Source organism: Oryzias melastigma, linkage group LG19, assembly GCF_002922805.2.
Source record: "Oryzias melastigma strain HK-1 linkage group LG19, ASM292280v2, whole genome shotgun sequence".
Lineage (NCBI taxonomy): Eukaryota > Metazoa > Chordata > Actinopteri > Beloniformes > Adrianichthyidae > Oryzias > Oryzias melastigma.
Window position 1 is genome coordinate 483,371 of NC_050530.1, and position 27,994 is coordinate 511,364.

Here is a 27,994-nt window from a genome sequence, read left to right on the forward strand (position 1 = left end):
TATCTTATTGATGCAATTGTTCTTTAAGTGTAAGATTTAGGACAAAAACATTAATATTCTGCAATAGTTATTGTGTAAAAAAATGATTTATTATTAATTTAAAGCAATTTGTTTGTTTTTTAGGTCACTTTAGAGTCCAAACTAAAGAAAAATAACCTAAAGCTGTTCCCTAAAACATTTTATTTTAGAAAAATTAATTAAATTTGTGATAAATTAGGAACTTTTAACCCTTTAAACACTAAATCTGTAATGTACTGTAATTTTTTTGTTATTACTGGGATAATTCCAGAAGATTGTGAAGGAGAAAAGCGGCGCCGAACTCGGCGGCGCTTTTCTCCTTCACAATCTTCTAGAATTATCCCATTAACAATTAACCAATCAAAGAACATAAATTGAAGACAGTAAAAACAGGAAATGTTCCAATGGTACAAACATACTTTATTATAGTACAATTAATTTATGGCAGAAAAAGAAAAAGAAAATCAGACCACCAAAATAACTTAAAAAAGAACCTAAAAGAAAAACAGTTAGATCTGCTTTCTCTCATTAAGCACCGAAATTGTTAACGAGGAAAAAATAAAAAGTGGTCAGGGTTTTCATTTGAATACTAAACAAATATTTAAATATCATTTCCAGTCTTATTAGGAACAAAAAGAAAAACTTTGTTCAGTTGCCATCGGTTTGTACAGTGATGTTTACTATATTCATAAAACAATTTATCAAATCGGTTTGTACAGTGATGTTTACTATATTCATGTACATAAAACATCTCATCAAAAGGATGGGTTCCACCGCCTACCCCAGGCCCAACCGGCAAAACCTTTTCTCCAATAATTCCTTTAGCTTCAAGTTTTATTTCCAAAAAAATAAAATTAAATAATATATCTATATATAAAAGACAGTTGAGTTTTTTTTTCCTGTAATTTCTTATAAAATAAGTCTCAAGATATATTGCAGCCTGGTTCTGATGTGTTCCCTCCTCCCACCCGGCGGGAAAAAAACAACAAAAAAAAAGCTAAAGGATTCCAACCTCGGCGGTCCGGGTGGGAACGTTTCTGTAAAAGCTCGTGAAAAATACACAGAAAAAAAGGCGCATTGGTGCTTGTGACCTTCGACACCCCAAAACTGTACAAGTTACAAAAAAAAAAAGGAAATACTGTACAGTAGATCTGTTGAACACATACAGCAAAGATCCGAGTCTGTACACGGCGTTCCACTTCACGAAAGTTTGATTGGGAATTTGTACATTGAAGTCTGTGAGGCATTCAGGAGCGCGTCCACGTCGCCGCGGGTTGGGAAGAACGTATGTACAAAACGGCCCGGGAGGTCAGAGGTCAACAGACCCCAAAACACCGTCCAGGTTTGATTCAAACCCGTAAACCCCGCCTCCCGGCGCCGGGAAAACCAAAAACAGCCGCCAACACGCACACACCTTCAAACAATAAATATATATTTATATCTGCTGTCAAAAAGTCTGGAAACTGTACAAAGATTCCTGCAACGGAAGATATGTAGATGCTAGTTTTTACCATCCAGAGGACACGAAATACAGAAATAAACGTACTCTGCAAAATAGATACAATCATGACGGGGGAGGGGGGTCAAAGAGCAAAAACAATATATATATATATTTATATATATATATAAAAAATAATAATAAAACATCACGTCAACTCACTTTAACTTCTGTCCACATGAGAAATCCTAAAAATCTTCATAAAAAGACAAAAATTCTCACTCCCCAAAAATATCGTCATTTACTCCAGGAAGAAACATCGTCGCCTGAAACTCCGCCCCCTTCTGGTTCTTTGTACACGATTGGCAAAAATATATAGATATATATATATTAACAGCAATAACTTACCATTGTTTTAATTTATTGACTTCTAAGATTAATGTGGCATCTCCCATAGGAAGGAAGTTCGTTTCAAACGTCACAAAAATATTTAAATAAAAAAGTCTTCTAGAACCCCAAAGACCCGGGAAGTCGTGTCTGTTTTATTGCGGTTGAATGCGGCGCCGGAGCGGCGGGACCGGGCGCGCTCAAGGCTACATTAGGTTGTGGTTCATGTTGGGCCCCATGTCCTGGCTGCTGTTGTTTGTGTTGTTGTTGTTGTTTACTCCCATTAAGTCCGACGGCCCCCCCTGCATCGCCGCCATCCCGCTCAGCTGGGACATGAGGTTCTGATCCGAGCCAAACTGGCTGTTCTCCACTGAACCGCCCCCCGCCCCCTGCTGTTGAGGGGGCGGGGCCATACTGGGGTGGTGTTGGTTCATGTGACCCGGGTGGGGGGACCCGGTCTGGGTCTGCGGGGAGATGCGGTGGGGGGAGGGGTGCGTCTGGGAGGGCTGCATGCGGGGGGAGGGACTGGAGTGCGGGGGCTGCGACTGCGGTCGAGGGGAGGGCTGCGGGGACCTGACCTGGCTGCTGAGCGACCCCGCCTGGAGATGGGGGTGGGGCGATTGGGCCATCTGCTGTTGGGGGCTCATGGGGCTGCTGTGCTGGGCGGGGGAGCCCCCTCCTAGGTGGGGCTGCTGCAGAAGCCTCTGGTGAATGTTCTGGGGAAGCATGCCCTGGGGGGCCCCGCCAGCCCCGCCCTGCTGTTGCCCTGGTGTACCTTGTCCAGGCTGGAGTGGAGGGCCCCCGTTAGGCCCGACCTCTTGCCCCTGGTGCCCCCCCATCTGACTTTGCTGCTGCTGCTGCTGCTGCTGCTGCAGCTGCATCTGGTGCTGGATCCTCTGCTGCAGGGCTGCAGCGACGTGGGAGTACCCCTGCTGCTGGCCCCCCTGCGCCAGTCCTTGCTGCAGCTGCTGTTGGACTCCCGCCTGCTGGGGCTGGGAGGAGGGTCCCTGTCCCTGCCCCGGCTGCATGAAGCTTTGCTGGCCTTGCTGCTGCTGCTGCTGCTGCTGCTGGAACTGCGCATGGTTGCCCATCTGCTGCAGCTGTCTGCGCATCAGCATCTCTCTGAACTGCGGGTTCATGTTGGCCATGTTTCCTTGCTGCCCTTGCAGCGCCCCCTGCTGTTGAAGCTGCGCAGCCATCTGCTGCTGCTGCTGCAGATTCCCCGGCATCATTGGACGCTGCTGCTGCTGCTGCTGCTGCTGTTGCTGCTGCAGCTGCTGTAGCTGCGCCATGGTGGGCATGCTCCCCTCCGAGACTCCGCCCTGAGCCATCATCCCAGGCTGACCCGTTTGGTTCACTTGCTGCTGTCCGTCCAAACTACCGAGCTGGTTGGCTCCGGGTCCTCCGGGCAGCCCTCCAGCAGCTCCTGGGAACCTCACGCCCCCTGGAGGTCCTTGCTGAGGGCCCCCGGGGCCGCCTTGACCCCCCTGGTACCTGGCGGCTCTCTGCCGGATGAAGGCCGCCATGAGGGTGGGGTTGGAGCGGAGGATGTTCAGGACCTGCTGCTGCTGCATGGGGGAGCTGGGGGAGCGCAGCGTCCGCAGGAGCTCCTGCAGAGCCGCCTGTGGCAGGTTCCCCGACGCGGGGTCGCCCCCGACGCCCATGATCTGCATCATCCCACGGTTTCCTGGCGGGGGCTGCTGCTGGTTCATCGGCTGCTGCTGCGCCCCCGCTGGCGCCACCATGAGGCCCGGTCTGGGCTGGGGGGGCATGTTGGACCCCACAGGCCCCCACTGCTGGTTACCTGCTTGTCCACAACCGACTTGCTGAAGTTGCTGAACCTGGGGGGCTAGCTGTGACTGGGGGCCCCCCTGCTGCATCCCTGCCAACATTCCCTGCTGCTGCGCGTCCATGACGCTCCTTCCCACAACTCCCTGTCCCTGGGGGGGCATGACCTGTGCACCCATAGGGGGCATCCCCATCTGACCCTGGCTGTTCTGGTGGTGGGGGGACATGATGCCCCCGGCGCCCATGCCCCGGATCTGCGCCTGTTGCCGCTGCGTCTCTGCCAGACGCTGGATTTTCAGTGCAGTTTCGACAGCGGCGAGGGGGGGGCCCTGCTGCTGACCTTGCACAGGCATGGACCCCTGACCCTGGCCGGGTATCTGCTGGGGAGGGGTGGCAGCACCTAGGTTGGGCTTCCCTAGCGTCTGGTGGAGAGGAGAGACTCCAGAGGGTCGGGGGTTGTAGGGGGGCAGACCCCCGGCGTGCTGCTGCACGTTGGGGGGGTGCTGCTGCAGCTGAGGAACCATCTGCTGCTGAGGACAGTTCATTACTCCCCCTCCACCCGACGGGAATTGATTGAGGTGGTGCTGGGGGGGCATTGCACCCATCTGAACCTGCTGTTGCCCTGGCGTTCCCATTCCGCTTAGCCCCGCCCCCTGCTGCTGAGGCATCATGGGCATGTTGGTTTGGCCGGGCGTCTGGGGGGTTGGAGGCTGTGTCCCGGCAGACGTGGGGGTGGCGGGGCCAGTGGGCGGGCCGTTACTTCCTCCAGGAGAGGGCAGGCCGTTGCCCCCGGGCACACTTCCTGGCGGGGGCTGCCCGACCCTCTGCATGCTGGCCATCCTCCTGCGCAGCATCTGCGCCTGCTGCAGGCGGTGCTGCAGCTGCTGCTGCCGCAGCTTATGCTTAATGTTCAGGCAGAACGGGACGGGGCACTTGTTCTCCTGACAGTGCTTGGCGTGGTAGCAGCACAGGGCGATGAGCTGCTTGCAGATGGGACACCCGCCGTTGGTTTTCCTCTTGCAGCCCTTGGTGTGCTGGACGACGCGCTTCATCTTCTGGCAGGACGGCAGCGAGCAGTTGGCGTTGCGGCACTGGCAGGCATGGACGAGGGACTGGATGCAGCGCTGGATGCTGAGGCGCCGCGAGTACTCGGGGCTCTGGGTGGTGGCGGCCGCCTGGTTGTTGCTCTCGTCGTCCAGGCCGAGGCCGAGCTTCTCCATCTTGTGTTCGTGGCCCTTGGTGTTGTAGCAGGTGATGCAGAGGTCGTAGTCCTGCGACGGGCGGAGAAGGGGACAGTTAGGACAAAAGCGCAAAAACTTAAAATAGAGTGCTTGGAGGGCGGGGCTCACCTCGCAGACGGTGCAGTGGAAGCGGGTCTCCACGTGGTGCTTGCACTCGTTGCAGGTGTAGACGAAGCGGTCCTGGCTCTGGTTGTGCAGCTCCACCAGCATGCAGGTGGAGCTCCACATGGCCCGCCGCAGTGAGCTGAACTCCAGGTGTTTGTCCCGGGCCAGCGTCAGGAAGGCGTCCCGGCCGTCCATGAGGTCACACGCCATCAGGGGGTCGGGGTCCACAATGGGGGGCAAAGAATTGGCCATGGGCCCCGCAATCAGCCGAATCACAAAGAACACCTGAAAGAAGAAATCCAGAATGTAAAAGGAACCTCAGCATCAGTTCCTTGTTTTCACTTTAGATCTACTCGCAGTTTAACTCGCCGATGAAAACAATCAGTAAACCTGCGACCTGCAGCTCTGAAACACTCCTTTTTCTGAGAGAGAGATCAGGTTGATTTACTTTGAAGAGTTCTACAAACGCATCATTAATCACGTCTCCATGTCTGGGTTCATGAGATCATTCAGAGACTCGCAGTACGGTGAGCTTCACCATGTACTGCAGGAGCTCTCTGAATGATGGACGCTTTCAGCGGTACTTCTGTCTTTCTGTGACCCAGTTTGATGGGGAAAAAATAAGAATAAATAGACAATCTTTGTATTAATGTCTCCAAACAAATGAGATAAAATATCAAACTCCAGGAGGAGAATGATCAGATTCTCCTCCATGTAGGTTTTAGACTCCACCCACTTATGACATCATCACTGAGTTCCTGATTGTTCTTGACCAAAGATTAGATACTTCGAACTCTGGAAACAACACAACACTGTGGCACGAAAGGACTTCTGCAGGACTTCTGATCACGTTAGTCCACCGACTTTGTGAGGATTCGGTGTGAACGTATCTTAACATCCAGGATTATCTTTTTATTTTGAAAACTAGGATACAAAATAAGACAGTTTCTTTCCAAAAGTCCATTTTAAACCATAGGTTACCTGATACTTGCACATTTTTACTTGATTCTAGCAAGTCCTTTTGGCTGTCACACACCTAGGTTTGTTAAATTTGTTCTCCACATTTGACCCCACTCCTGGGGGAGCGGTGAGCTGCAGTTGTTGGTTCAACCCCCCAATCAAAGCCCTTAATGTTGAGTGTCAAGAAGGGAGGCATTGGGTCTCATTTTTAGAGTCTTTGGTACGATAGAGTAGATATGGAACATGTTTTTGGATATGTTTTTCTATTTATTTATTTGTTAAAGTGAACTGTTCCTGAATTTCCTTATACTATGTATAGTGACAATAAAGGCTTTCTATTCTATTTTCTATTCACTTCCTGTCTGCAGGTCTGTTGCTGATCTTTCAGATTATATTAAATCCTAATCAGAACAGTCTGAACGGGTCACGTTCTCACTGGATTCTGGTCCTCAGCTGGACTTTAAAGATGTTTCTCTGCTCAGCCTCATCAGCTCTAACCAGTGACAACAACTACTTCCTGTTCTGCTTCAGAGGCGAGTGGCGATCGGTTTGTGGCGGTCGTACCTCTTTGTGCTTCTCCATGGTGGCGTAGAGTTTCTGCGACAGGTCGTTGGAGACGTTGGGCATCCCCGGCTTCTTCTTGTTGGCTCGGCTCAGGCTGCTCTTGTTCTTGCTGGTCTTTTTGTTGTTCTTCTTCTTTGCGTTTTTGCTGTCGCCTTTTGTGTCCTGCAACATAAAGGCTGAGCATGAAGCTGAAACAGTCTGGAAACGGGTAAACCAGCGAGCAGACCGATGGATCTTACGTCGATGCTCTCATTGGAGGTGCTGTTCTCCTCCCTTTTCCTCTCCTCTTCCTCCTGCTCCAGCTCTTTAATGCTCTCCTCCAGCACGTTGGGCCAGAAGTCGCCCTCAAAGTAAGGCAGTTCCTTGGCACTGGTTAGGCGATCCTCGGTCGCCTGCTTGAAGATGTCCTGTTCAGACACGATAACGTTAGGGTGACATAATCCACTCCCATAAACTCAAACAGGAAGTGGGTTCTGACCTTGTAGTCGTGAACTATCCTCTCTGCCACCGCTTTGTCCAACATCTTCTTGTACCACTCCTGCAGGCGTTTGGGCTTTGGGATCTTCTGGTCCATCGGGTGGCAGTGGAAGATGTAGTCGTCGCCCTCGCTCGGAGGACACGCCCAGATGTGACCAGTGGTGTAACTGTGAGGAGGAGGAGGAGTGAATCAATACATCCAGGAGATTGAACTCCGCCACGATTAGTCGACTAATCGACTATTAAAATAGTCAACGATTAATTTCAAAGTCAATTACTTTATATTATATGGAGTCAGAGTGTAGTAAAGTTGAAAGTATAATGACATTCTGCTAGATTCTTGGACTATTTTGGAATTTATTAAGATTTTCAGGCAAACTTGGAGTTTAGCTAATATTTCAGCTACATGCTAGCTGTTTTGGCTAATTTAGGTTTTTTAGCATTTTTAGGCTGTTTTGGAATTTAGCTAATATTTCAGAACCATGCTGACCCGATAAGTTGGCTATTAAAATAATGGTCCGTAGCAGCCCTGACTCTCTCCACTAAAGCTCTTACCCCAGTTTCTTCACATACTCCAGGTAGCCGATGAGGATTTCATGGTAAACAGCCGTTCTCAGGCTGCGCGGGCGGAAGAAGTGAACGCTGTCCAGGTAGGAAATGTAAACTCGCCTGAGGAGAGAAGAGGAAAACATTTGTGAAAAAACAAAACAAACTTAAGAATGTCCACAGAAACATGAGGATATGAACCTCTGGTTGGGTTGGGGGCAGTCTGAGCCGTACTCCTGCACATGCATCCCGAAGAAGCAAACGTCGGCTCCATCGATGTCCTCGAACGCAAACAGGGCTTTTGTTCTGTACGGGAACGACTCAGACATCTCGCCGCTGTCCACAAACCTGGAAGGAAACCAGAGACGTTCTGAAACCAAAACTTAATCTCTTACAACAGATAAGAGCCAATATTTTTGGAGAATCTGGCCACTTTTAGACAAAGACTTTTATTTTTACACTACGTATAAACGAGATGTACATTTATGTTCATTTAAAAGAGAAAAATACAGCTGCTAGTTAGTTTAATTCATGATGTCCTGCAAGGACCGGATATTTTCCACAATTCTTCTTTCTTACTGCACCTTTGAGCAAAAACTTCACCCCCACCACCACTCAAAAATTCACCAAAATTCACACACTCAGAACCCGGTGAAGATGAATTTTGAGGGGAAAAAAATGATGATGTCACAGCAGGAGAAACGTTCAAAGGAATGATGCCAAAATCCCTTCTCTCCTATTATTTCAAAAATAAAGAAACAGAACCAAAACACACCTGTATCCTAAGGAAATTTTTAAATTATTATGGGATGGCTACACAACTTAAAGCATTTTGGCAATTTGGCAATTTTTGGCAAATTTGGCAATTTTCACACAATACAGGAAAAAAAATAAAAAATTCAAATTTGCCACCAGCTCAAGTCTACAACCACAACAGAAATTTTGTTGACCCTTGACCTAAGGAAGAGGCCACTATCTAAAATTAAAATAAAAAAATCATCTTTAGTTCCTTCTACAAATTTCATCAAAGTTACTTGAATCTAACTTCTTAGGCATCATTGGGAAACTACTTGGGAAAACTGTTGGTTTTAAATTTTGTAGATTTTGAACACTGTTAGCGTGGCAAGCTAGAAAAAGTTGCTTTTTTTATTGCTTGCACATTTTTTTCCATAATATTATGAACATTTGATACATGAATTGAATCCCTGGCTCAAGCTGAACAAAATGATATATCATACGATATGTGGGCGTGGTTAACAAAATACCGCAGTTGCTAAGGAAATCCAAAAATGTACTTTGGCAGATTCTTCTAAAAGTTACACTGATCTGTCCGTCAGCCCAAGACGACCAAAAAATAAAATGGTTGCTATGGAGAGAAACCAACTGAAAAGCCACCATTTTGAAAAAAGTGTTGTATTTTTGCAGCTTTCACCAGAGTGGTAACAGCCAATGAGAGCAAGTTAAAATGGGGGTGGGGCACCTGCAGTTCACTGCTTTATTTTTATTTAATTTCCCCTTTTAGGACACGGAATAGGAAACGGATGGTAACTGTGCTGTAAAACGTAGAAACAAACTAAACCACTACAAATTCTGAGGAGCGTCGCTGTCACTCACCTGGACTTCATGCCTGGTTTCACCTCCACCACTTTGTCGGACACGTGCACCACTCGGATGAAGACCTCCCCAGACTCCGGGTGGGACTGGCGCTTCAGGAAGTCGTTGACCCTCGTCTCCAGGAAGCAGCCCAACTTGGTCTGAGGAAGTCCTGTGGGAAAAAAAAAATCACCAACCATTTAACATTCGGTACAAACCCTCCAGTGAGGTGAACTACACTCTTCTATGAATAAATACACCATTTTTGTACATTTATTACTTAAAAAGTGAAACCGCCATGTTTCCAACAACCTAAACTGAGTTTGGTGACATTAAAATAAACAAGATTGTTGTTTCAAACATTTAAGCAAATTCTAAAATTCAAAATTATTTTCTAAAAAGCACAAAATGTAAATGGAAAAACAAATAAAAACAAAAAATGGCAGAACAGAAAAAGGGTCCAGGAAGGTTGTTACTCACGTTTGGCTGAATACTTGTTCTCTTTTCTTGACTTATTCGACTTCTTTAAGCAGGCGTCACACACAAAGCTGAAACAAGCGAAGCAGAAGTTCAGATGTTGCTCTGATGATCCTCAAACAAAATCCACCGGAATGAAGAAGCGGCTCACCCTGAAGGCCAGATGGTTTCGTTGTGCAAAACGCAGATCTGATGCATCCTGCGGCCGCAGTCCAAGCATTCGACAAACCTGAAAACCAAAACGCTCAGTCCAGAAACAAAACCTCGATTGTCTCATCAAAGATGGAACTCCAGAGGAGGTCCTCACTCACAGTTCAGGGTCCAGAGTGTCGTTCTTCTTCTTCTCAAACTGGTCCTTGTTTATCGATCTAGAACAAGTTAAATTTAAAAATGAAAGCACAGCTGAGTTTTAAAGGAAAAATTGTTGAAATTCCATCCATGCGTCGCTCCTCAAAGGATTTCACTGGTAGTTCTTTTAACTTTGTTCGTTACTATGGTAACAAAGAGCAGTGTGCAAATGCTTTTTCTAAATAATAAAGAAAACGCTGCAGCTTTAATAAAAACATACAGGCAGTAAAAACACACTGTTCAAGTCGCTCCCTTTAATCTGAAACACCAAAAACTGTCTATTTTCTGATATTGTGAGATTTCTCACCCCATTGAAAACGATTTTTTTTAATTTATGCAATTAAAAACATTCAGCATTTTAGGACATTCATCCTTTTACTTTTACTTACGCAATGATTGAAATTTTAAGTAAATTTTGCAGTTTAGCTAACATTTTAGCACCATGCTAACAGTTTTGGCTAATTTAGCATCTAATGAGGTTTTTTGAGTCAATATGGAGTTAAGCTAGTATTTTAGCAAAGTTCTAGCTTTTTTTGACTAACTTAGCCCATTCTGAAGAGTTTTTCAGGAAATTTTCTCTGAAGTTTAAGCAAATTGCTTCAGTGGTCTATCTCTTATAGTTGGAAACTTTATCCTTTTGCAAACTGCTTTAACATCTTCAGCAAAAACGTAAATTCCACCATAAATGAGTGACCACTGTAACTCTATTTAGGATCACAAACACTCTAAAAAGGGAACGTGTTGCTTTCACACACAGATTGGTGTAACTTCTTACAGGCGGTGCTAAACCCCGAGTGGACGGATACTTACGTTTGTGGCTGCGTGGGGTCATCGCCCAGAGAAACGCTTTCCCCTTGGATCTCGTTGAAACACTTCTCGCAGAAGTGGTACCTGTCAGCAACAAGCCCAAATGTCGGTGAGCTTCGCCGTTCCCCACAGCACAGTCAACCACAGACAGCGGGACCACACGGTATGGGACAAGGCGGGGGGGCCACAAGCGGAGCAAGCAGGGAGGAGCAGAGCGGGACAGTGAGGAGTCGTCATCCCAACAGTCGGCGGGGGGTTTTCGGGAGTGAGGGGATGAGGCGTCGGGGGTGAACGACGGGTCAGAACAACATGGAGGACGGACGAGGCGAAAGGAACGACAACAAGACGAACAGTCGACACAGAACACAGCAGAGAGCCGAGGCAGAGCACAGGTTAGCATCGAGACACCACAACAGCACAGAGAGACTTTATGGGGGGGGGCAACACATGCAAACCGTGTGACACTGGACATAAATGCTAACTCATTTTAAAGTCCGTCCTTTAGCTTCTTAAAACCTTTATCTGATATTTTCTCAGACTTCTTTTCATGTCGTCCATGTTTGCATTCAGCCTTCGTCCCATGAACTCATACGGGGGGGTTGACCTGTATCGGTACCGCAGGTTTTGAGAGGCACATAGTGAGTATCAGTTTAACCACTGCACTTTTTTTCCTGACTCAGGTTTTTTTTAGGAGTTTTTCCTTACCGCGAGGGAGGGTCTAAGGACAGGGATGACCGTTCTTTATAGTCTGTTTAGTTTTTACCTATTGTGCATATTTTATGACTCCATCTGTGCATCTGTAAAAACTACAGGCATGAAGCCCAATGAGGCAAATTGAATTTGTGATATTGGGCTATATAAATAAAATTGAATTGAATTGAATTGCACTCTGGGAGCCTCTCTGCTTGATTTGAACAAACTTCAGGTATGAAGCTGGACCGCCCGTGCGGGATGTTCATGATGACACCAGAGTAAAGCAGCGAGTCACACTAAGATTTATGAAAAAGTAGAATAATACGTGACAGGACTGACTGTTAAAATGGCTTTAAAACAACATGAAGGTTGGATGGAATAAAAGGATAAAAAAAAAATCCTTTAAACCCGCCCATTCCTTAATAACCCCTCATACCTGTTCTGATAGCTGAAGTAAACGGCGTCTCTGGGAATAGTGCAGAGCTGCTTTCCGTAGCAGCACAACGTCTGAGGAGAAAACTCCAGCTGACAAAAGAGAACGAGGAGAAATCAAGGTCATGATCTTCACCTTCAATCAGGAGCATCAACACGACTGTTAGGGGAAACATTCTTCTGTTCTCCACCTGTCAACAGGTGTAACAGGAGGACCAAACCGCCTCACCTTCCTCCCACAGCAGTATCCGAGGCTCTGCATCACAGGGTCGATCTCCTGCTCGAACACTTCCGCCAGCTTGGAGCAGTACTTGTAGACTCTGGATGTTTTCCGATTGTACAGCCAGGCGTTGTTGAACATCAGCCAGATGTCATCAACGTACTGCCAGGGATCCTGGTACTGACCTGAACCAAACCCAGAGCAAAGGACGTGAGAAAGGAAGTTCTTTTATGTGAAACAACACTTTAAAAATAGAGTAATGTCTCATATTTAGATCTGAATTCAGTTTGTCATGAACATACATATTAGTTCGTTTTTTTTCCACATTTATTGAAAAAATATTTGTATTTTAATTTGGTTTTGATTCTTAACCTTTTTACTAATATTTATCCTTTTCTTTATTCTATGTACTTGTAGAAATGTACTAGAATTACATCTTTATACTATTACAAAAATTTATATACTTTATACTTTTATAACAGTATTTAATCTGTATATTTTCACAAAAGTAGTCTTTTTACTCATATAAGCATTTAACCTGTATATTTGTACAAAAGTACTAATATTTAGTTTTTAAATCCTTACAAAAGTACCAATATTTAGTCTTATACTTGTATAACAGTATTTAATCTGTATATTTTTTTACAAAAGGACTAGTATTTAGTCTGTATACTTGTATAACAGTATTTAATCGGCATATTTGTGTAAAAGTACTAAAATTTAGTTTTTAAACTATTACAAAAAGTACTAATATTTAGTCTTTATACTTGTATAACAGTATTTAATCTGTATATTTTTACAAACGGACTAGTACTTAGTCTTTATACTTGTACAAGTATTTAGTCTTGTATTGAGTCTTTATACATATACAATTGGTGTAAGTGATTTGTCTTGTATTTAAGCTTTATACTTGGACAAAGGTACTAATATTTTGTTTTTATGCTGGTACAAAAGTACTAATACTTAGTCTTTATACTTGTACAAGTATTTAGTCTTGTAATGAGTCTTCTACAAGTATAAAGACTAGTATTTAGTGTTTTTACTTGTACAAAGATTCAAGTTTTTTCCCAGATACTCTGTCATTCAAACATGTTTGTAATTTTGTGCAGCAGCTAAACTCAAACCTGTGTCGAGTTTTCTCTTGATAGTTGAAAGGTCCATCGGGTTCTTCACAATGTCAAAGTAGTCCTGAAACATCACAGCGAGGATTAGAGATACTCCAGGAATAAAGCAGTAAATGATAACAAAATACATAAATAAAATGCGTGACAATAATTTCTAGTAAATGATGAAACATGAATCTCCATTCTGGGTTGAGCCGGTTCTCTGAGTGATTCTGGTATTCGTGGCGTGGGATAAACCAGGAGTGCTAATCTGCAACAGAGATGAACTCACAGGTATGCAGAGCAGCTGAGGGTCCACAGGCATCCTGAAGGGCAGAGACTCCGGGTCTTGTCTGTACAGAGACTCGAGCGTGGGCATCAGAGCCTGACGAAGCTCTTCTGGTTTGAAGACTTTGAAAACAAAAGTTAAAGAGAAAATAATGAGATTTGGGGACAGTTGTTTGACATATTTATCTTGTAAGATGCTCCACTTACTCTTCTTTTTTGCCGGGGCTTGAGGAGTAGCTGCCTCCGATGTCTCCTCCTCCTCCTTCACCTCCATCTTCACGGGCGGCTTCCTGTCCTCCATCTTTACCGCTGACGCTGCGGACGCATCAGTCGGAGTTCCCTTCCCTCCCTCCCCAGAACACTCCTCCTTCTTAAACTCGGACTTTATGGGTTTCTCCTCCGTCTTGTGGTTGCTGAGTTTGCCTCCTTTGGAGCAGCTGCCCACGTCGCTCTCCTCGTCTTCGTCTTGATGCTTGACCTCCATCTTGGGCTCCAGGTTGGTGGCTGAAGCATCTGACTGCGGCTGCTGGGACGAGGTGTCCAGACTGCTGACGGACGCCGGGGTCAGCGCCTGGTTCTCTGCTGGAAACGAGCCTTTCTGGGACAACTGAAGACACATTTATGGGGAAAGTTTTAATCATCAGCTGCAAAAGTAACATTGAATGAACGGCGAGGACCCTGACCGGAGTGCGTGGAAGCTGTCCACCGTGAGGCGTGGAGCTGGCGGCCATTCCCGGGTGGGAGGGCGTGGTTGAACCAGCCGCACCCATGTGCTGCTGCTGGAGGGGCTTGTTGGAGCCGGGACCCTGCCCAAGCTGATTCTGCGGCAGAGATAAGGGCGGCGCCAGCTGCGGCGCTCCGGGGGTGTGTGGCTGCGGCGTTTGGGATCCCGCTAACCTCGGAGGCGTTTGGTGGGGGGTGGGGGAGCGGCTGTGTGCAGGGGAGGGGGAGCTGCCGCGCATGGCCCCCAAATGAGGGATGGAGTTGGGCTGCTGGTTCGTGTTCGATGACGTGACTGACGAGGCAGAGGCGGGGCCTCCACCGCCCACACTGTGGGGACCCATAGGTCCCACCGCCGACACCCCACCCGGACCGCCCACTGAACCGGGCTGTGCCAGAGGACTGGGCACTGAGAGGGATGGAGGAGTTCCCATGGGGGGCTGAGGACAGACAAAGGGGTGTGGCTTCAAAAACACGAATTTACAAGTTTGAAACACATGATCTAAATCAGAGTTTTCAGCCTTTTCTGATTCGACACTTTTTCCTCGACAAAAACCCTGCAGCACATCGACAACCATATGTGTAAAAAAAATAGAAACTGCATTGATGACAGTCTCTGCACAATCTCACATGCATTTAATTGTAATAATGGAAGCACAAAAAGACGTTTGTCCTCAAAGTTGTGATAGTTGCCGATAATAATTTCCACCTAAATTAGTTGAAGATTTGTTGGGTAGTTGTTTTTCCTCCTGTTTTTACAATGCAATTTCAAGCAACTGCACAAAAAAATCTAGTATTGATTTATTTATTGAAAATTATTTTGTTTATGCCAAAGCAACTGCAATTTTAAAATAATCACATACAAATTTTACACAAAAAGGACAAACATTATGTTCATTCTAATTCAAGCTTTTTTTGTCTAAATAAAAAATGTAACTAACAAAAAAAAAATGTTTTTTTGATTGATAAATTATTTTCGATTTACCTTAAATTTGTCTATTGGCCACTTATCAATAATCCTGTTTCTTCTTACTTTTATTAAAACTTAAAATTTGTCAAAAGTGCTAAAAGTCTGAAGTTGAATTTGTTCCATGTTTTTGTTTGTTGTGCTTCATGAGAGTTAGCAGCAGCCTGACACTTTACCCCGATGCATCCTGGGAGATGTAGTGCTAACAGTAGCACTGAAGCTGAACAGACTCGCGTCTTTAAGTTTTATTATTTTATGCATTTTTATGAAGTTTGACTACAGCAACACAGTTAAACATGATCCTGAGCTGCTATTTTAGTTGGACCTGCGAGTCATGTCGGCACCAGGAAGTGAAGACGTTCACCACGTCTGATTGGTCAGCCTGATGATCTGTTCCTTAAACCTCCAAGAATGATTAGTGGAGAGAGTTTTCAAAACAAGCTATCAGCGAGAAGTCTGGAGAACTTTCCTTTTTCTGAGAACAGACACCCTTTAATCACAGATCCACCATGATTGGATCCTGATTTATCATTTGTTTGTGCTCTAAGAAGTCTTGTTCTATTCTGCCTGTTTTTTTCTGTATCCATCTTCTCCGACTCCTGTCATTGTTCTCCATCTCCTTTTTTTAGCCGTTTCATTTGTATTTCCACTCATCTGGAATATCAGAATAAAATGCTCTTACCTGCGCCATGCCTCCTGGTCCTCCAGGTGGGGCCATTCCAGGCTGACCTGATCCAACTGGACCTGAGCCGGTGAACTGCCCCTGGGTCAGGTACTGGTTCTGAAGCTGGTTGACATTGGGTTGACCCACTCTTGGACCACCAATTCCCATCTACAGGTACATTTTCACAAAGGTTTGTAACGTTTATGAGACCCGTAATGTCTTAATCTGACAAAATGAAGCATTATGGGTAAATCTGTCCATTTGTACTGACCTGGTTGCCAGGCGCTCCCATGGGGAGAGGAGGAGTGGACCTCTGGCTCATGGGCGGCATCCCAATCTGATTGAATTGATTCATACCTTCCAAAATAAAAGAAAAGTTGAAGTATTTATGTGCAAACATGTGGTGTGGGAGGTAAATGTTCATAAAGCCCCACAGGAAAACAAAACAAGAATGAATCTCTGCAGATTGTTTACCTGGACCCTGCATCCGGTTTACCATCTGACCTGGACCAGGTGGTCTCACCATTGATGGGTCAGGCAGAGGACCGTCTGAGAAAAAGAAAAATACAGAGATTGAGCTTCTTAAATATGTCACACCGATACATTAGATAACTCTGCATTCATTCATTCCTGCAAAACAAATACAAAAACAAGACATTTCAACACAAAAACCTTGAAAAAAGGGGAACAGAAAGAAGAAAATGTTTTATTTTTTGACACTTTAACTTAATAAATAAGGCCAGGTCCACTTTTTCTTCTCTCTAAAGAACATCAAACACTAAGAAAATGTGGATTCCTTGGTTTAAACAAATTAAAAATTGACAAAATAACCAACAATTGGTTATATTATCTAAAATTCATTTTATACATTTTTTTTAATAACATTTTTTTGAATTTTTCCTTTTTAACTTGTGGCTGAAGATAATCCATTAATCTGCACTAAACACACATCTTTATTTTAAGTTTCTTGAACACTATATGTCCTTTTAAATTGTAATTATTTCTCTTATCAAATGTTTTTTCATTTTACCAATTATAGATTAATTTTATAACTTTTTTTGTGGCAAAAAAATGTAATCTTTTGTTTGTTTTAAAACAACAGGTCAGTACATTTTTTGGTATACAGCACAGCAATTGTTTTTGAAATGTTTGCTTTAATATAGTTAAATATGAAAATTCCAGGAAAGATTATCAACATTAACAGCCATAAACTAAATTTCTGTTCATCTTTTTATTGTAATATCATCAACTTCAATAGAAATATTCATATCTCTACAGCTAAATATTCTGAAATATGATTTTTCACAATTTAATGATAATTCATTTAAATTATTTTTTTAAAATCTCTATTAAAATGATCTCTTTCATTTGTTTTATATTATCACCCATACAGAAAAAAGTGGTGTCGTCTGCAAACATGATACATTTTAGTCATTTAAATACGCTGACGATATTATCTATGTATAGTTAGACTAAAACTATAACAAAAACACATTTCTTTACCAGCAAATGAGAAGAAATTGGAACAATTTTAGTAACAGTTTTGTGTGACCAGCATTTTTTCAAAGCCCAGAATAATTTCAGCTCATTAAATCCGACTCACTTGGAGGAAGACCACCTGGAGGTTGACCCATGCCAGCAGGTCCAATACCCAGAACCTGCTTTTGCATTCGGGTCCTCCTCTTCTCCTCCAACTCCTTCTGAATCTTGTAGATCTTCTCTGCCAGGAGGTGATAGTATTCGGCCTGCAGATGGAACAAAAACAAACTTAAACTATGAATATTTGCAGGGATTTTAGGAGAAGTTTCCCTTCCTGACTCAAACTGACTCTGAGGTATGTTGTTACTTAAAGTTTCTCAGCAGAATTGTGTAGGAAAACAAAAAAAGGGAAGAGCTTACTCTGCTGTTGGCGGACTCGTACATGTCTCCTTCCACCTTTCGGGCATAGGCCACCAAGTTCTCCATTCGACGGTCCTTGAGCGCAGCAGGATCTGGAGTCGGGAAGATGGCCTGGACGCTGTGGGTTTACAAGCAAAGAGGAAAAAAATGAGAGGAAGGACAGGAAGAGCTGCAGCTGGTAAAGCTGTGAATATAGATTTAAAGTAAACTGTTTTTAATGACCAAACTGCATCTTCGTTAGGAGGATAAACAAGGTAATTTGCTACGTACAGCTTGTGCACTAAGTGGTTTCGTAGGTCCTGGGTGATGTCCTCGTGCCAGCTTTTCCTGATGCCTGTGGCAGAGGGAGGGGCTGCCGTGGGCATCGAACCGACCCCCCCGGCGTCGTTCATCAGACTAAAACAAAAACAGTTTTTCATGACTCTGAATAAGCAGAAATTTGCAGAAGAATGTGAACGGAACACTAGCTCACCTTTGGCTGTTCACATTGAGATGCATCATAGTGTCCTGCAGGAGGTTTGCCTGACTCTGAGGGGGGGTGCCCACACCTCCGTTGACCCCCATAGGATTCGCACCTACCCACAGAAACGGTGTGTGATTACAGTCGCCACAAACTGACCCCACAACTGTTGCAGAAAGACACGGAAACACCCTCCGTTTGTAGGATTACCGATTGGATTCAGAGGCCTCATGCCAGCCGGGCCCTGGTTGGGCTGGCTGCTCTGAGTCTGGATCTGGTTCCCCTGGTAGGTGAGGCCCAGAGCGGCGTAGGCTCTCTCTATAGAGCTGGGGTCGATCTGGCTGGGGGGGTTGAGGTTGGGAGTGCTTGGCTGGGCGCCGGGTACGGCGCCGAGAGAGCTTCCCAGTCCTGCAGCGGCCGCCCCGAGAAGAGCTGAGGACGGAAGAAGAAAATAAATGAGAATTTTATATTCTTATGATGTGACTGGTTTAAATCCAGCTCGGTAATGAAAAATGTGAGAAGTTTTATAAAGCGCATGGTTTTGGTCGGATACAGACACTCACACTGCGGGTTCCTCTTGTCCCCGGCGTTCTTCAGCGGCAGGCAGACCGGACAGTCGTGTCTGGTGCAGTTCTTCCAGTGGGAGATGATTTGTCTTGAAGAAGCACAGTGTGCCACTGTGGTGCAACAGGAACAAACAAAGGAAAATGGGGAGAACAAACATAAAATCATTAAAGAAAGCAACATAGATCAGCCTCATTTCATCAAAAACAAACTTTAATAAGATTACATATAAAAATGACTCATTTTTTCAGGTTTTTTGACAGCGAGGAAGCAAAATTTCAATCTAATTTTTTGAGGCAAAAATTAAGATTTTATTTTAAATAAATCTAGAAAAATAAAAAATTGTCTATTTGAGTACAGATTATTTGCTTTGTTGGTTCTGTTTCAGTTTTAATTAGAGCTGCCACAAACTAATATTTTAATAGTCGACTAATCACAGATTATTTTCTCCGATTATCCGACTAATCGGGTCAGGCATAACGTGGACGTAAAGATGTAAAGAAAAAATAATCAGTGATCAGTCGACTATTAAAATAATCGCTTGTGGCAGCACTAATTTGAAGAGTATAAGAAAAAGGAAAAAATCTGTACGGACCTCTCGCCCGCAGCACGCCCATAGAGAAAACTAACATGAACACTTTCTCTCATATTAAAGCATAATTTCCTAAATCAAATCATATCATAAACAAGTCTTTATAAAGAAATGTTGAAGATTCGGTTGTGAAACCTCCAGCTGTCTTACCCTGACAGGACTTGCCGGCCTGGCAGTGCGTCATGTGGTTCAGGACATTCTTCATGGTCCGGCAGTGGGGCAGGTTGCACTGCCGGACCTCTCCGTTGGCCTGCTCCCGCCGCTGGCACTTGTGTGCGTGAAGCAGGAGCACCAGTTGCTGCTGGATGAGTTTGCGCTTTTCGGGGTCAGCGGTCGGTGGCGCTCCCGCTGCGGCAGACGCGGCAGAGGCTTGAGCGCCGGGCCCCACCAGACCCGCCTGGGCGCTGGGTACCATCCCCTGGGCGGCCCCCACAGCACCTGAAGGACCTCCTGGCAGGACCACACCTGTCTGTGAAGGCTGGATGCCCTTTAAATGAACAGGGGGAATAGAAAAGAGAATAAGAGAAAAACAAAGAGATGAGACACAAGATAAAAAGAAAATAAATATATAGGGGGAGGATGGTGTTAAATGGACTAAAGTGCAGCAAGCATGGAGGTGTCAGCTCTCACCATGGCTCCCATTCCCTGCATGGGCTGGCTCTTCTTGTCCACATTAAACTGGGCTAGGCTGTTGGCCATGGGGCCCTTGTTCGGGAGTTGAGGGCCCAGCCCTGCAGCTCCGAGAGCTTGATTTCCCTGACCTCCGTACGGACCCCCAAAAGGGCCGCCTGGATTACCCATCATCCCCATCTGGCAGAAGAAAATTGCAAAACAAAAAAGGACAAAGTGATAAGAACAATGGAGGTAAAAACATGCCTTGAAAAAAAAATTTGGGGAAAAAGCAGAATTGGAAAAGATCACGCCGTACCAAAAACTGCTTATTTGGTGGCAACTTTGAGACAAGATCAAATTAAGAAAATAAAAGGAGCAGACAAATTAAAAGTCTGTCTGTCTTCACTTCTTTAATGCACTGTTTATTTACCAAACTTTTTCAGATTTTCTCTATGATTTGCTGTTTTTTTCCTCCCTAAAAAGGCTTAATTCCCACATATTTTAATTTCTTATGGTTCACTTTCACTCTTTGGTCCACATGAATTAAAACTTCGATGAATGGAGACCAAATGTCCCAATCAAACAGTTCTTTGGTTTTTAAATGCACCAGATATATGATTAATACCTGCCCAAAATGAACCAAACGGGTCAGAAAGAATATTCCCAAAAACAGGAAAATAGTTACTCTGCATGTCATCATAACACAAAAAGAACTCTATGGGACAGATCGAACTACCCAGTTTATTGATGATCAACTCTTTAAATGTTGTTGACAAATAATGGTTGCTTTCAATCACTTAAGGGCCACATTTCACCTATAGTTTTGACTAGCAGTGGTTCCTCGATGAATCCACAAAGCAGGATTATCAATGTTTTAAGGCTGTAAAACCATCACAGCACTTTTTCACGCGGTCACTTCTGTTAAAACTAAAGTTCAAACCTTTGTGGAAAAATGAGTCAATTGAAATCAAAGATCTGCTCATGAACAAAGATTTCTACTGATATTGTAGCTAAAGTTTTCTCTACCAGAGACACGGCACTGATTGGCTGGAAACCATAGTTTACGTATTTTGTTGTTGGAAACTTTTTGAGTTTGTAGGAAATCCCTTTTAATGTGAGCTGAGTAATGTTTAAGGAAAAACCTTAATTTTGTCCGAATTCACTCTTTATTTTCTAACCCCTAAAAGACTAACTACAGCGGGACTATCCAGTGTCCAGTAAAAACCTAATAAATATGAACACTTATTTATCTTCAACCAGTAGCTGAACGGTATGAAATAAGTAAGTCCTAAAGTGATGACCGCTCCAGATTCCTCTTGAGGAGGTTCAGAGCGGAGCTGATGCTGCTGCACTTTCACAGAACATTGTGTCACTCCATGCACTGGATATTCACATCATTACAGTTTCTACTTTTCAATGGTAAAGACACTAAAAAGATGTTAACTTTTTCAGTTTGATTGAGCTGGAGAAAAACAACAAAAACACAGTTGTGTTTGATGTTTTTTCCTTTAAAATGTACAAATAATTAGATAAATTCAGTCCATTTTTGAGCGAACATTTGTATACATTTCCTAGTAAACAGTCAGCTTTTCTTGCGCTCTCTTTACAACCTTTTCAGTAGTTTTTCACTTTCGCTCCATAAAACTGTGGAGCTGCGTGATGGTCTTGTGACATTTTCCTATTGTTCATGTCCAATGTGCAATTCACCTTCGTCCATAAGAATCTGAATGTTTGTCTAGTTCATCACTTTTAAATACTTGTATGATTGAACAGTATCATTTGAACTCTTTGTAATGTGTCATTTCTAGACACAACAATCCAAAATGTTTCTGTCTGTAGACTGTTAAAAAGGATTCTGTAGATGATTGGATGACGACTTTTTCAGTCTTTCACTGACTTTCACTGAATCTGAATCTAAATCAGGGATCCCCAAACTTTGTCTTGTGAGGGCCACATAACTGTTTCTTCTGTGATGGGGGGGGTGGGTACATTTGTAGGCTAACAGAAAAAGTGTTAAAATCACGGCATAAACATAAACATTTATGGTTTTCCAGAAAGCCACGCATTGCCAAATTTTAAATAACTCATTTATGTCATCTTCAAAGAAAAAAATACAACTAAAACATTTTAAAAACTAGATATAGAGCATTACCTGCGATAGATTAATAGCTGAAGATGCTTAAATTGATAGCTAAAAACACTGAAGCTGATAGCTGAAAACGCCGAAGCTCATAGCCAACTAAAATATTAGTGAAGTGACAAATTTGCCAAAAAAAGAAACCTCCAAAAATTCTAAATTAGCCAAAACAGCTAGCATGTAGCTGAAATATTAGCTAAACTCTAAATTAGCCTAAAAAACTGAAAAAAGCATAAATTATCTAAAACAGCTGATATGTAGCAGAAATATTAGCTAAACTCCAAAATAGCCAAAAAAAATGAAGAAAAAAAAAAGCCTAAATTGGCCAAAACAGCTAGCATGTAGCTGAAATATTAGCTAGATGTCAAATTAGCCTAAAAAACTGAAAAAAATGTCTAATTTAGTCAAAACAGTTTGGGGGCCCGGGCCAAATGTGGAGGAGGGCCGGATCCGGCCCGCGGGCCGTAGTTTGGGGACCCTGTTCTATCTTAATGAGATAACATATTATACATTTGGTACGTGGGCTGTTTTATAGATGTTTTACTCAACTCTAAAAAACGACAAGATATTGTTTTTGCAACATTAAATTCTTAATATGTTACCAACTACAATTTAAATGCCACTCTTATTATTATTATATCTGTGCTCTCTTTTTAAACTTTCCATATTCCTGTATTAATGAAAAGTATTCTTCCACTTCAAGTATATACGAATCAGTTATTGAACAAAAAAATCTGTTTGACCAAAATCAAAAATGTGGATATCACAAAAAGGTTCACTGGTTTGTTTGTTCTGATATTCTGGTCAGCTTGTCTTCTAGTAACTCATAGCTTAAGTTGAATTTGCTCACAATTAAATCTAATTTTCTTATCAATCCCAAAAAATGGTTGTAAACTATCTATAGGCATGTTTTAAAGGACCAAACATGGATCAGATGGAGAGCAGAGAGACTAAAGTTAAGGTCTTATCGATGTGGAGGAGCGAGCTAACATGGAGCAGTTCAGCCAGTCGCAGTGAAGACGAGGAATACTCTCACATCACCTGACGACATGTCACCCTTTCAATTCACAAGAGCATAATAAAAGACTAGAATCAGAAGCTGTCATGCTAAAGCAGCAGTCTCTAGAGAACACGGCTGTTGCTCCATAGAATTAACATTTGGAGTCGTCTAACAAAACGACAAATCAAAGAGAAGATCCCAAAAACTCCTTCAACCAAACTGATATTTAGCCTCAAAATGTTCTCCTTTTGAGAAAAAAAAATGTTGATTGCCATTAACTTTTAAATACAGACACATATTTCTAGTGGATATTTTTTTATGTACTTTTTTAAATATAAATGTGAAACGATTGCTTATAATTGTTGAAGTGGATCAATAGGAAACAAAATTAATTATTTTCTTTCATATACAACCGATCATAAAGAAGTGTGGAGGGAAAAAAAGTCTGAAATTTATACAATGAGTCACTATTTTGCTATTTAAATTTATGGCTTTACTATTACAAATTTAAATGCATTTTTGAAGTTAAAAATATGACTTTTGGCTGATAATTTTTAAACCAAAAGGCATAAATTCAGAAGTTTAAGACAACTTGATGCAACTCAAGTCTTAAAAAAACATCTGAGACAATAACCTGCAAAAATAAAAAGGTCCGATGGAAACCAAATTACTTTACTCTTCCAGTAATGATAAATAAGTAAATGTTCCCCTTTTTTAATGAAGTCTTGCATTGATGCCACAAAACCTTTGCAACATAATGTTCATAGTTTATATTTTTAGTTAAAAAGAATACCTTTTAATTGAGAATGCTCAAAAAAACCTATTGAGACTTTAATCTTCCAGTTGTCAATGTCTGAGTAATCAATACATTCTTAGAATGAATACGATAACACTGATCACAAACAGGAATCTCTTCTTTCAATTTCCCTGTTTGCTTTTCGGCCTCCCCTCTTCAGAGCGAAACACTTCAAACTATAAAAGTTACAGATCAACTGGAATACAGGACTTCTTCCTACCTTGTTCATTGCTCCAGGTTGCTGGCCTCTCATCGTGGTCTGCCCTCCGGCTCCTTGCTGCTGGAGAGTCTCAGCCAACAGGTTGCTGCTGCCAGGCATTCCCTGATTACCAAAGCCCATCCTGGGAGAGCCATTTATCACCTGGTTCCCCATCATGCCTTGCTGCTGCTGCTGTACATTATTGGCTTTCTGCTGCGCTCCCATCATAGCCCTATTCATGTTACTCATCATTCCAGCGGCGGCGTTCTGCTGCATCATGTTGGCCTGTTGCTGAGGAGAAAGGTGCTGCTGCCCTTGGCTCATCATCTGCTGAGGCGCTTGACCCGGCGACGCCTTCATGTTGGCCAAGTGTTGTCCCATGCCGGTGGGACCTCCCGGGCTGCCCATGGCTCCCTGATGCCCTTGTTGATTTGAGCCAGGGGCTCCGGATCGCAAAAGCTCCGACAGTTGTTTATGCTTGGCCACTGCGTCTTGGCCTCCGCCAGAGCCGAGCCCGACGCCAAGTCCGCCTGGCCCTCCGTTCCCCCCGGCAGGACCCAAGCCCTGAGCTCCTCCTCCCAGACTGGTGTGGAGCTGGTTGAGGTCCCCGCCGTTGACCAGACCTGGTTCATGAGAGCTGATGAGCTCGTCTGGGAGGTCATGCTCCAAGTCAAACAGCGAGCCGAAATCTGAAACAGAAAAAAGGTTTTTAAAAATTAATAATTGAAAAAAACCCACCAAACAGTTCCTGAGAGCAGCTGTGCCTGCAGCTCACCGCTCCCACAGGGGAGGGTTTAAATGTGGAGAACAAATTTCACCCAAGTGTGTGACGGCTAATGGGACTTTAACTTTGACTTTAACATTCTGAATTTCTTCTGTCAGGTCTTCTTTGCGAACCGGTTGATTGCAGGGTTCATGGCCAATTCTTTGCCCGCCATCGTGGACTCCGAGCCCCTAATGGCGTGCAACGCCGTGGGAAGTGTGTGACAGCTAATGGGACTTTAACTTTTCAGGATTAAAAAAAGCTGCAGGACAACAAACTAGCGTCACGTTAAAACAAATTAATCCTCCATTTCTCAACATGACTGAGCGAAAATGCAAAAGCGCGCTTAGAGGAGTATGACCAATTGTCCAAACAAAAAGTGAATAACATTCAATCAATCATAACCGCAAAACTAGAGGTGATTTACAAAACATGTGTAGGTGGATGCAGACGTGAATGCAAACAAACACACCCCTGCAGCATGCGCAGACTCCACGACTAGTAAAACCCAAAACCCGGCAGCGAGTTTATTGTGGAGAAATTGATAAAGATGTAACCATAGAAACTTTAACAGCGATTAGAGCCCATTCCTTGAATGTGACTCCAGTTTCTACTCCATAAATTCATTATTTTTAAGCTCAGAAACTAAAATGTTCTGACGTGATGGTGGAGGATCAAACATATTTGCCGTGTTTCAATCATCAGAACATTTGTCATAAGATATTTGCATCAAACAAATGTTTAAGTCGGTTTTAATGAAGTGAACGAGTTGCACGGTCATTTACACTTTGAATCGCATCCCTCAGTTTGGACAGGTTTTCTTGTTTTACCTACAATTAATTTGACAATGTAAAGCAAAATTATAGTTTTCTCAGAAATATATTAACATTTGTACACCAAATGTTATTTATTATTGTGCTTTTTTGACATATAAAAATAATAAATTGCATCTTTGCTCGTTAATTTCATCCTTGACAGCAATAACGTTGCAAACACAAGTGGAACAGGTGCGTAGTTTTTCAGATTTATCTGTTATGTGGGTGAAAACGTGCTGCTAAGCTAAAAATTCAACCAAATTGAGAAATGATCAAGTGGAATTGTCAAATGTGGTAGTGCATGGCGCTATGCACGCTCCGCTTTTCCCTCTCAGGCCTTCATTCCAGCTGCTTTTCATAACCATAAATCAACCCGAATTCCAAAGTAGGGAAAAACATGCCAATAATTGATTATATAAATTAACAATCACTGGAACAGTTAGGCCTAATTCCAGCCTTCCAAAACTCGCAGGAGTTCGAGCGAAGCTAGACGAGATCTACACGCTGAGAGGCTTTAAAACTTGTATTTTTAATACGTTTATTTGAACATGAATGATAATAACATCAACCTGTGAGCAAACAGAAACTTTATAGGTATTTAACTTGACGTGGACGGTGTAATGAACTGGACTGGGGTGGTTTTGTGCTCGGGACCGTCAGTTCTGAAGCAGGTAGTCCCACGGCTAGGACGGCTACCTCCGGCTAAAATGGCTGTTAGCATGCGAGCTAGCTGGCTAGCCCTTCGTCACGTCCGACACACGGCTAGCATGCTAACCGTGGCGAGCTACGACAAAAACAGAGGCGTAATCCCGCGCCTTTCGCCCGCTTCGAGCAGATAAACGGCCGAAAACGTCAAAAACCACCAACGAAACCACGACGAGCGAGAACATGGGGGCAAAACTCACCATTTCCATCGCTGGCTGAGACGGAAAGTGCCGGAGAGGAGAGTTTAGGCCTCTTGGCTGAAGGCGGGCCAGAGTCCAGAACGTTCTCGGCCATATTTTTTCGAAATAAAAATATATAAAGTATCCACAGTTGCAGACGTTTTTACGCTCCTAGATGACCATTCCTCTTCGTTTCCAATACTGCCACTTTTCCCCCTCCTCTTGGGGTACTAAGAGGGGGAAAGTCCCGTGTAGAAATTACTCCTCTTTCCCTGGGTTCGCCTCTCGATTTCAGCCTCGGCGTATATCAACCCCCCTCCCCTCCCTCCCTCGTCGGATTTTTTGTTCTTTATAAATTTCTGCCAGCGGAGGAGGAGGTGGTGGTGGAGGGGGTCGGTAAAAAGTAAAGATGGAGACAATCTTTGACCCCCCCTCCCAATAAACTTAAAGTCCGTGCTTCGACTCGAACGCCGCGTCCCCGGGTTTCGCCTCCATGCTCGCATCCGTCATTTCAGCCTCCCTTTCCAGCGGAGTCGGGATGAGGAGAACGTCGCGCGGAGAGAGGCTCGCGCGGCTGAGGATGCGGGGATGCACGCGGGGAAAACTGAGCCGAACACGCCGATGTCTGTCACAGAGATCCGAGGAAACTTCAGGGACTCTGCATGCACACAGCAGGCAGTTCCAGAAGATTTAAAGAAATATGAAAATATTGTTATAGTTTTAAATCAAAATTACAAATTAGTGCAAAATATTCATTAAATCCTTTAATAGTAAAATGCAAGTTTAAATTTAAATCCAGATGTGGAGCATGTGGGGAAACTGCAAAGACTTTGTCATAAAAGTGGAGTTGATTTAAAAAAATGCAAAAGTCCCTAAAATTGTATTTAGTATTAAACTGTTCATTTACTTAAATGAAAATTGTGTTTTTTATGCAAGTAAATGCTTATAATCAGCACATAATTGCTGTATTGTCCTTTCAATCTCATATCTGTATGCATATCTAACTTGTATTTATTATATGTTTATATTCTGCACTTACTGCCTGTTGCTCTCTGGTTAAACTGCGTTTTGTTACCTATGTATGTGTAATGACAATAATCTTTAATCTAATTCTTGCAGCATTTTTGATGAGGGAGGACATATATAATGAAAATTAAGCTGAGTATTTCTCAATCAATCGTGGTGCAAAAACTTGACCTAAAGTCACCCTGTATCCACTTGCAGACAAATAGATCCACGTACGTCTTTGTTTTCTTGTCCGAGCTGGAATCTTGATCAAAATCAGGACTGGGTATCGATAATGATTTCCAGAAACGATTTGATTCACCAGAGGCTGGATCGATTCGATTCAGATTTTTTTTTATTTTTTATTTATTCACCAACTCAATTTTGAATTGACACATTTATACATATTTGTTGAGAAATACATTAATAATC

At 43.5% G+C, this 27,994-nt stretch overlaps 1 protein-coding gene across 6 annotated transcripts; it reads right to left on the reverse strand.

Annotated features, from left to right (window-relative positions):
- Positions 1-417: 417 nt before the first annotated feature.
- ep300a (E1A binding protein p300 a) lies at positions 418-27,222 on the reverse strand. 6 transcript variants are annotated; one of them, XM_024284495.2, is made up of 32 exons: positions 26,579-27,222; positions 24,117-24,784; positions 19,982-20,161; positions 19,502-19,838; positions 18,753-18,872; positions 18,406-18,627; positions 18,208-18,310; positions 18,006-18,131; positions 17,736-17,853; positions 17,440-17,581; positions 16,311-16,385; positions 16,108-16,193; positions 15,855-16,004; positions 14,169-14,645; positions 13,693-14,092; positions 13,490-13,608; positions 13,219-13,282; positions 12,104-12,279; positions 11,879-11,967; positions 10,753-10,863; positions 9,906-9,962; positions 9,746-9,823; positions 9,598-9,665; positions 9,139-9,289; positions 7,726-7,872; positions 7,534-7,647; positions 6,980-7,145; positions 6,741-6,908; positions 6,502-6,663; positions 4,981-5,262; positions 2,897-4,902; positions 418-2,716 (listed from the first exon to the last, which is right to left on the reverse strand). In XM_024284495.2, exons 1-32 carry the CDS (start codon positions 26,670-26,672, stop codon positions 2,050-2,052), a joined length of 7,923 nt encoding a protein of 2,640 aa, XP_024140263.1. In that variant the 5' UTR covers positions 26,673-27,222; the 3' UTR covers positions 418-2,049. The 6 variants fall into 6 exon arrangements, with proteins under 6 accessions (XP_024140263.1, XP_036072949.1, XP_024140259.1 ...); XM_036217056.1 differs by having other exon boundaries at positions 2,888-4,902; XM_024284491.2 differs by having other exon boundaries at positions 418-4,902; positions 18,759-18,872.
- Between the last annotated feature and the right edge of the window lie 772 nt (positions 27,223-27,994).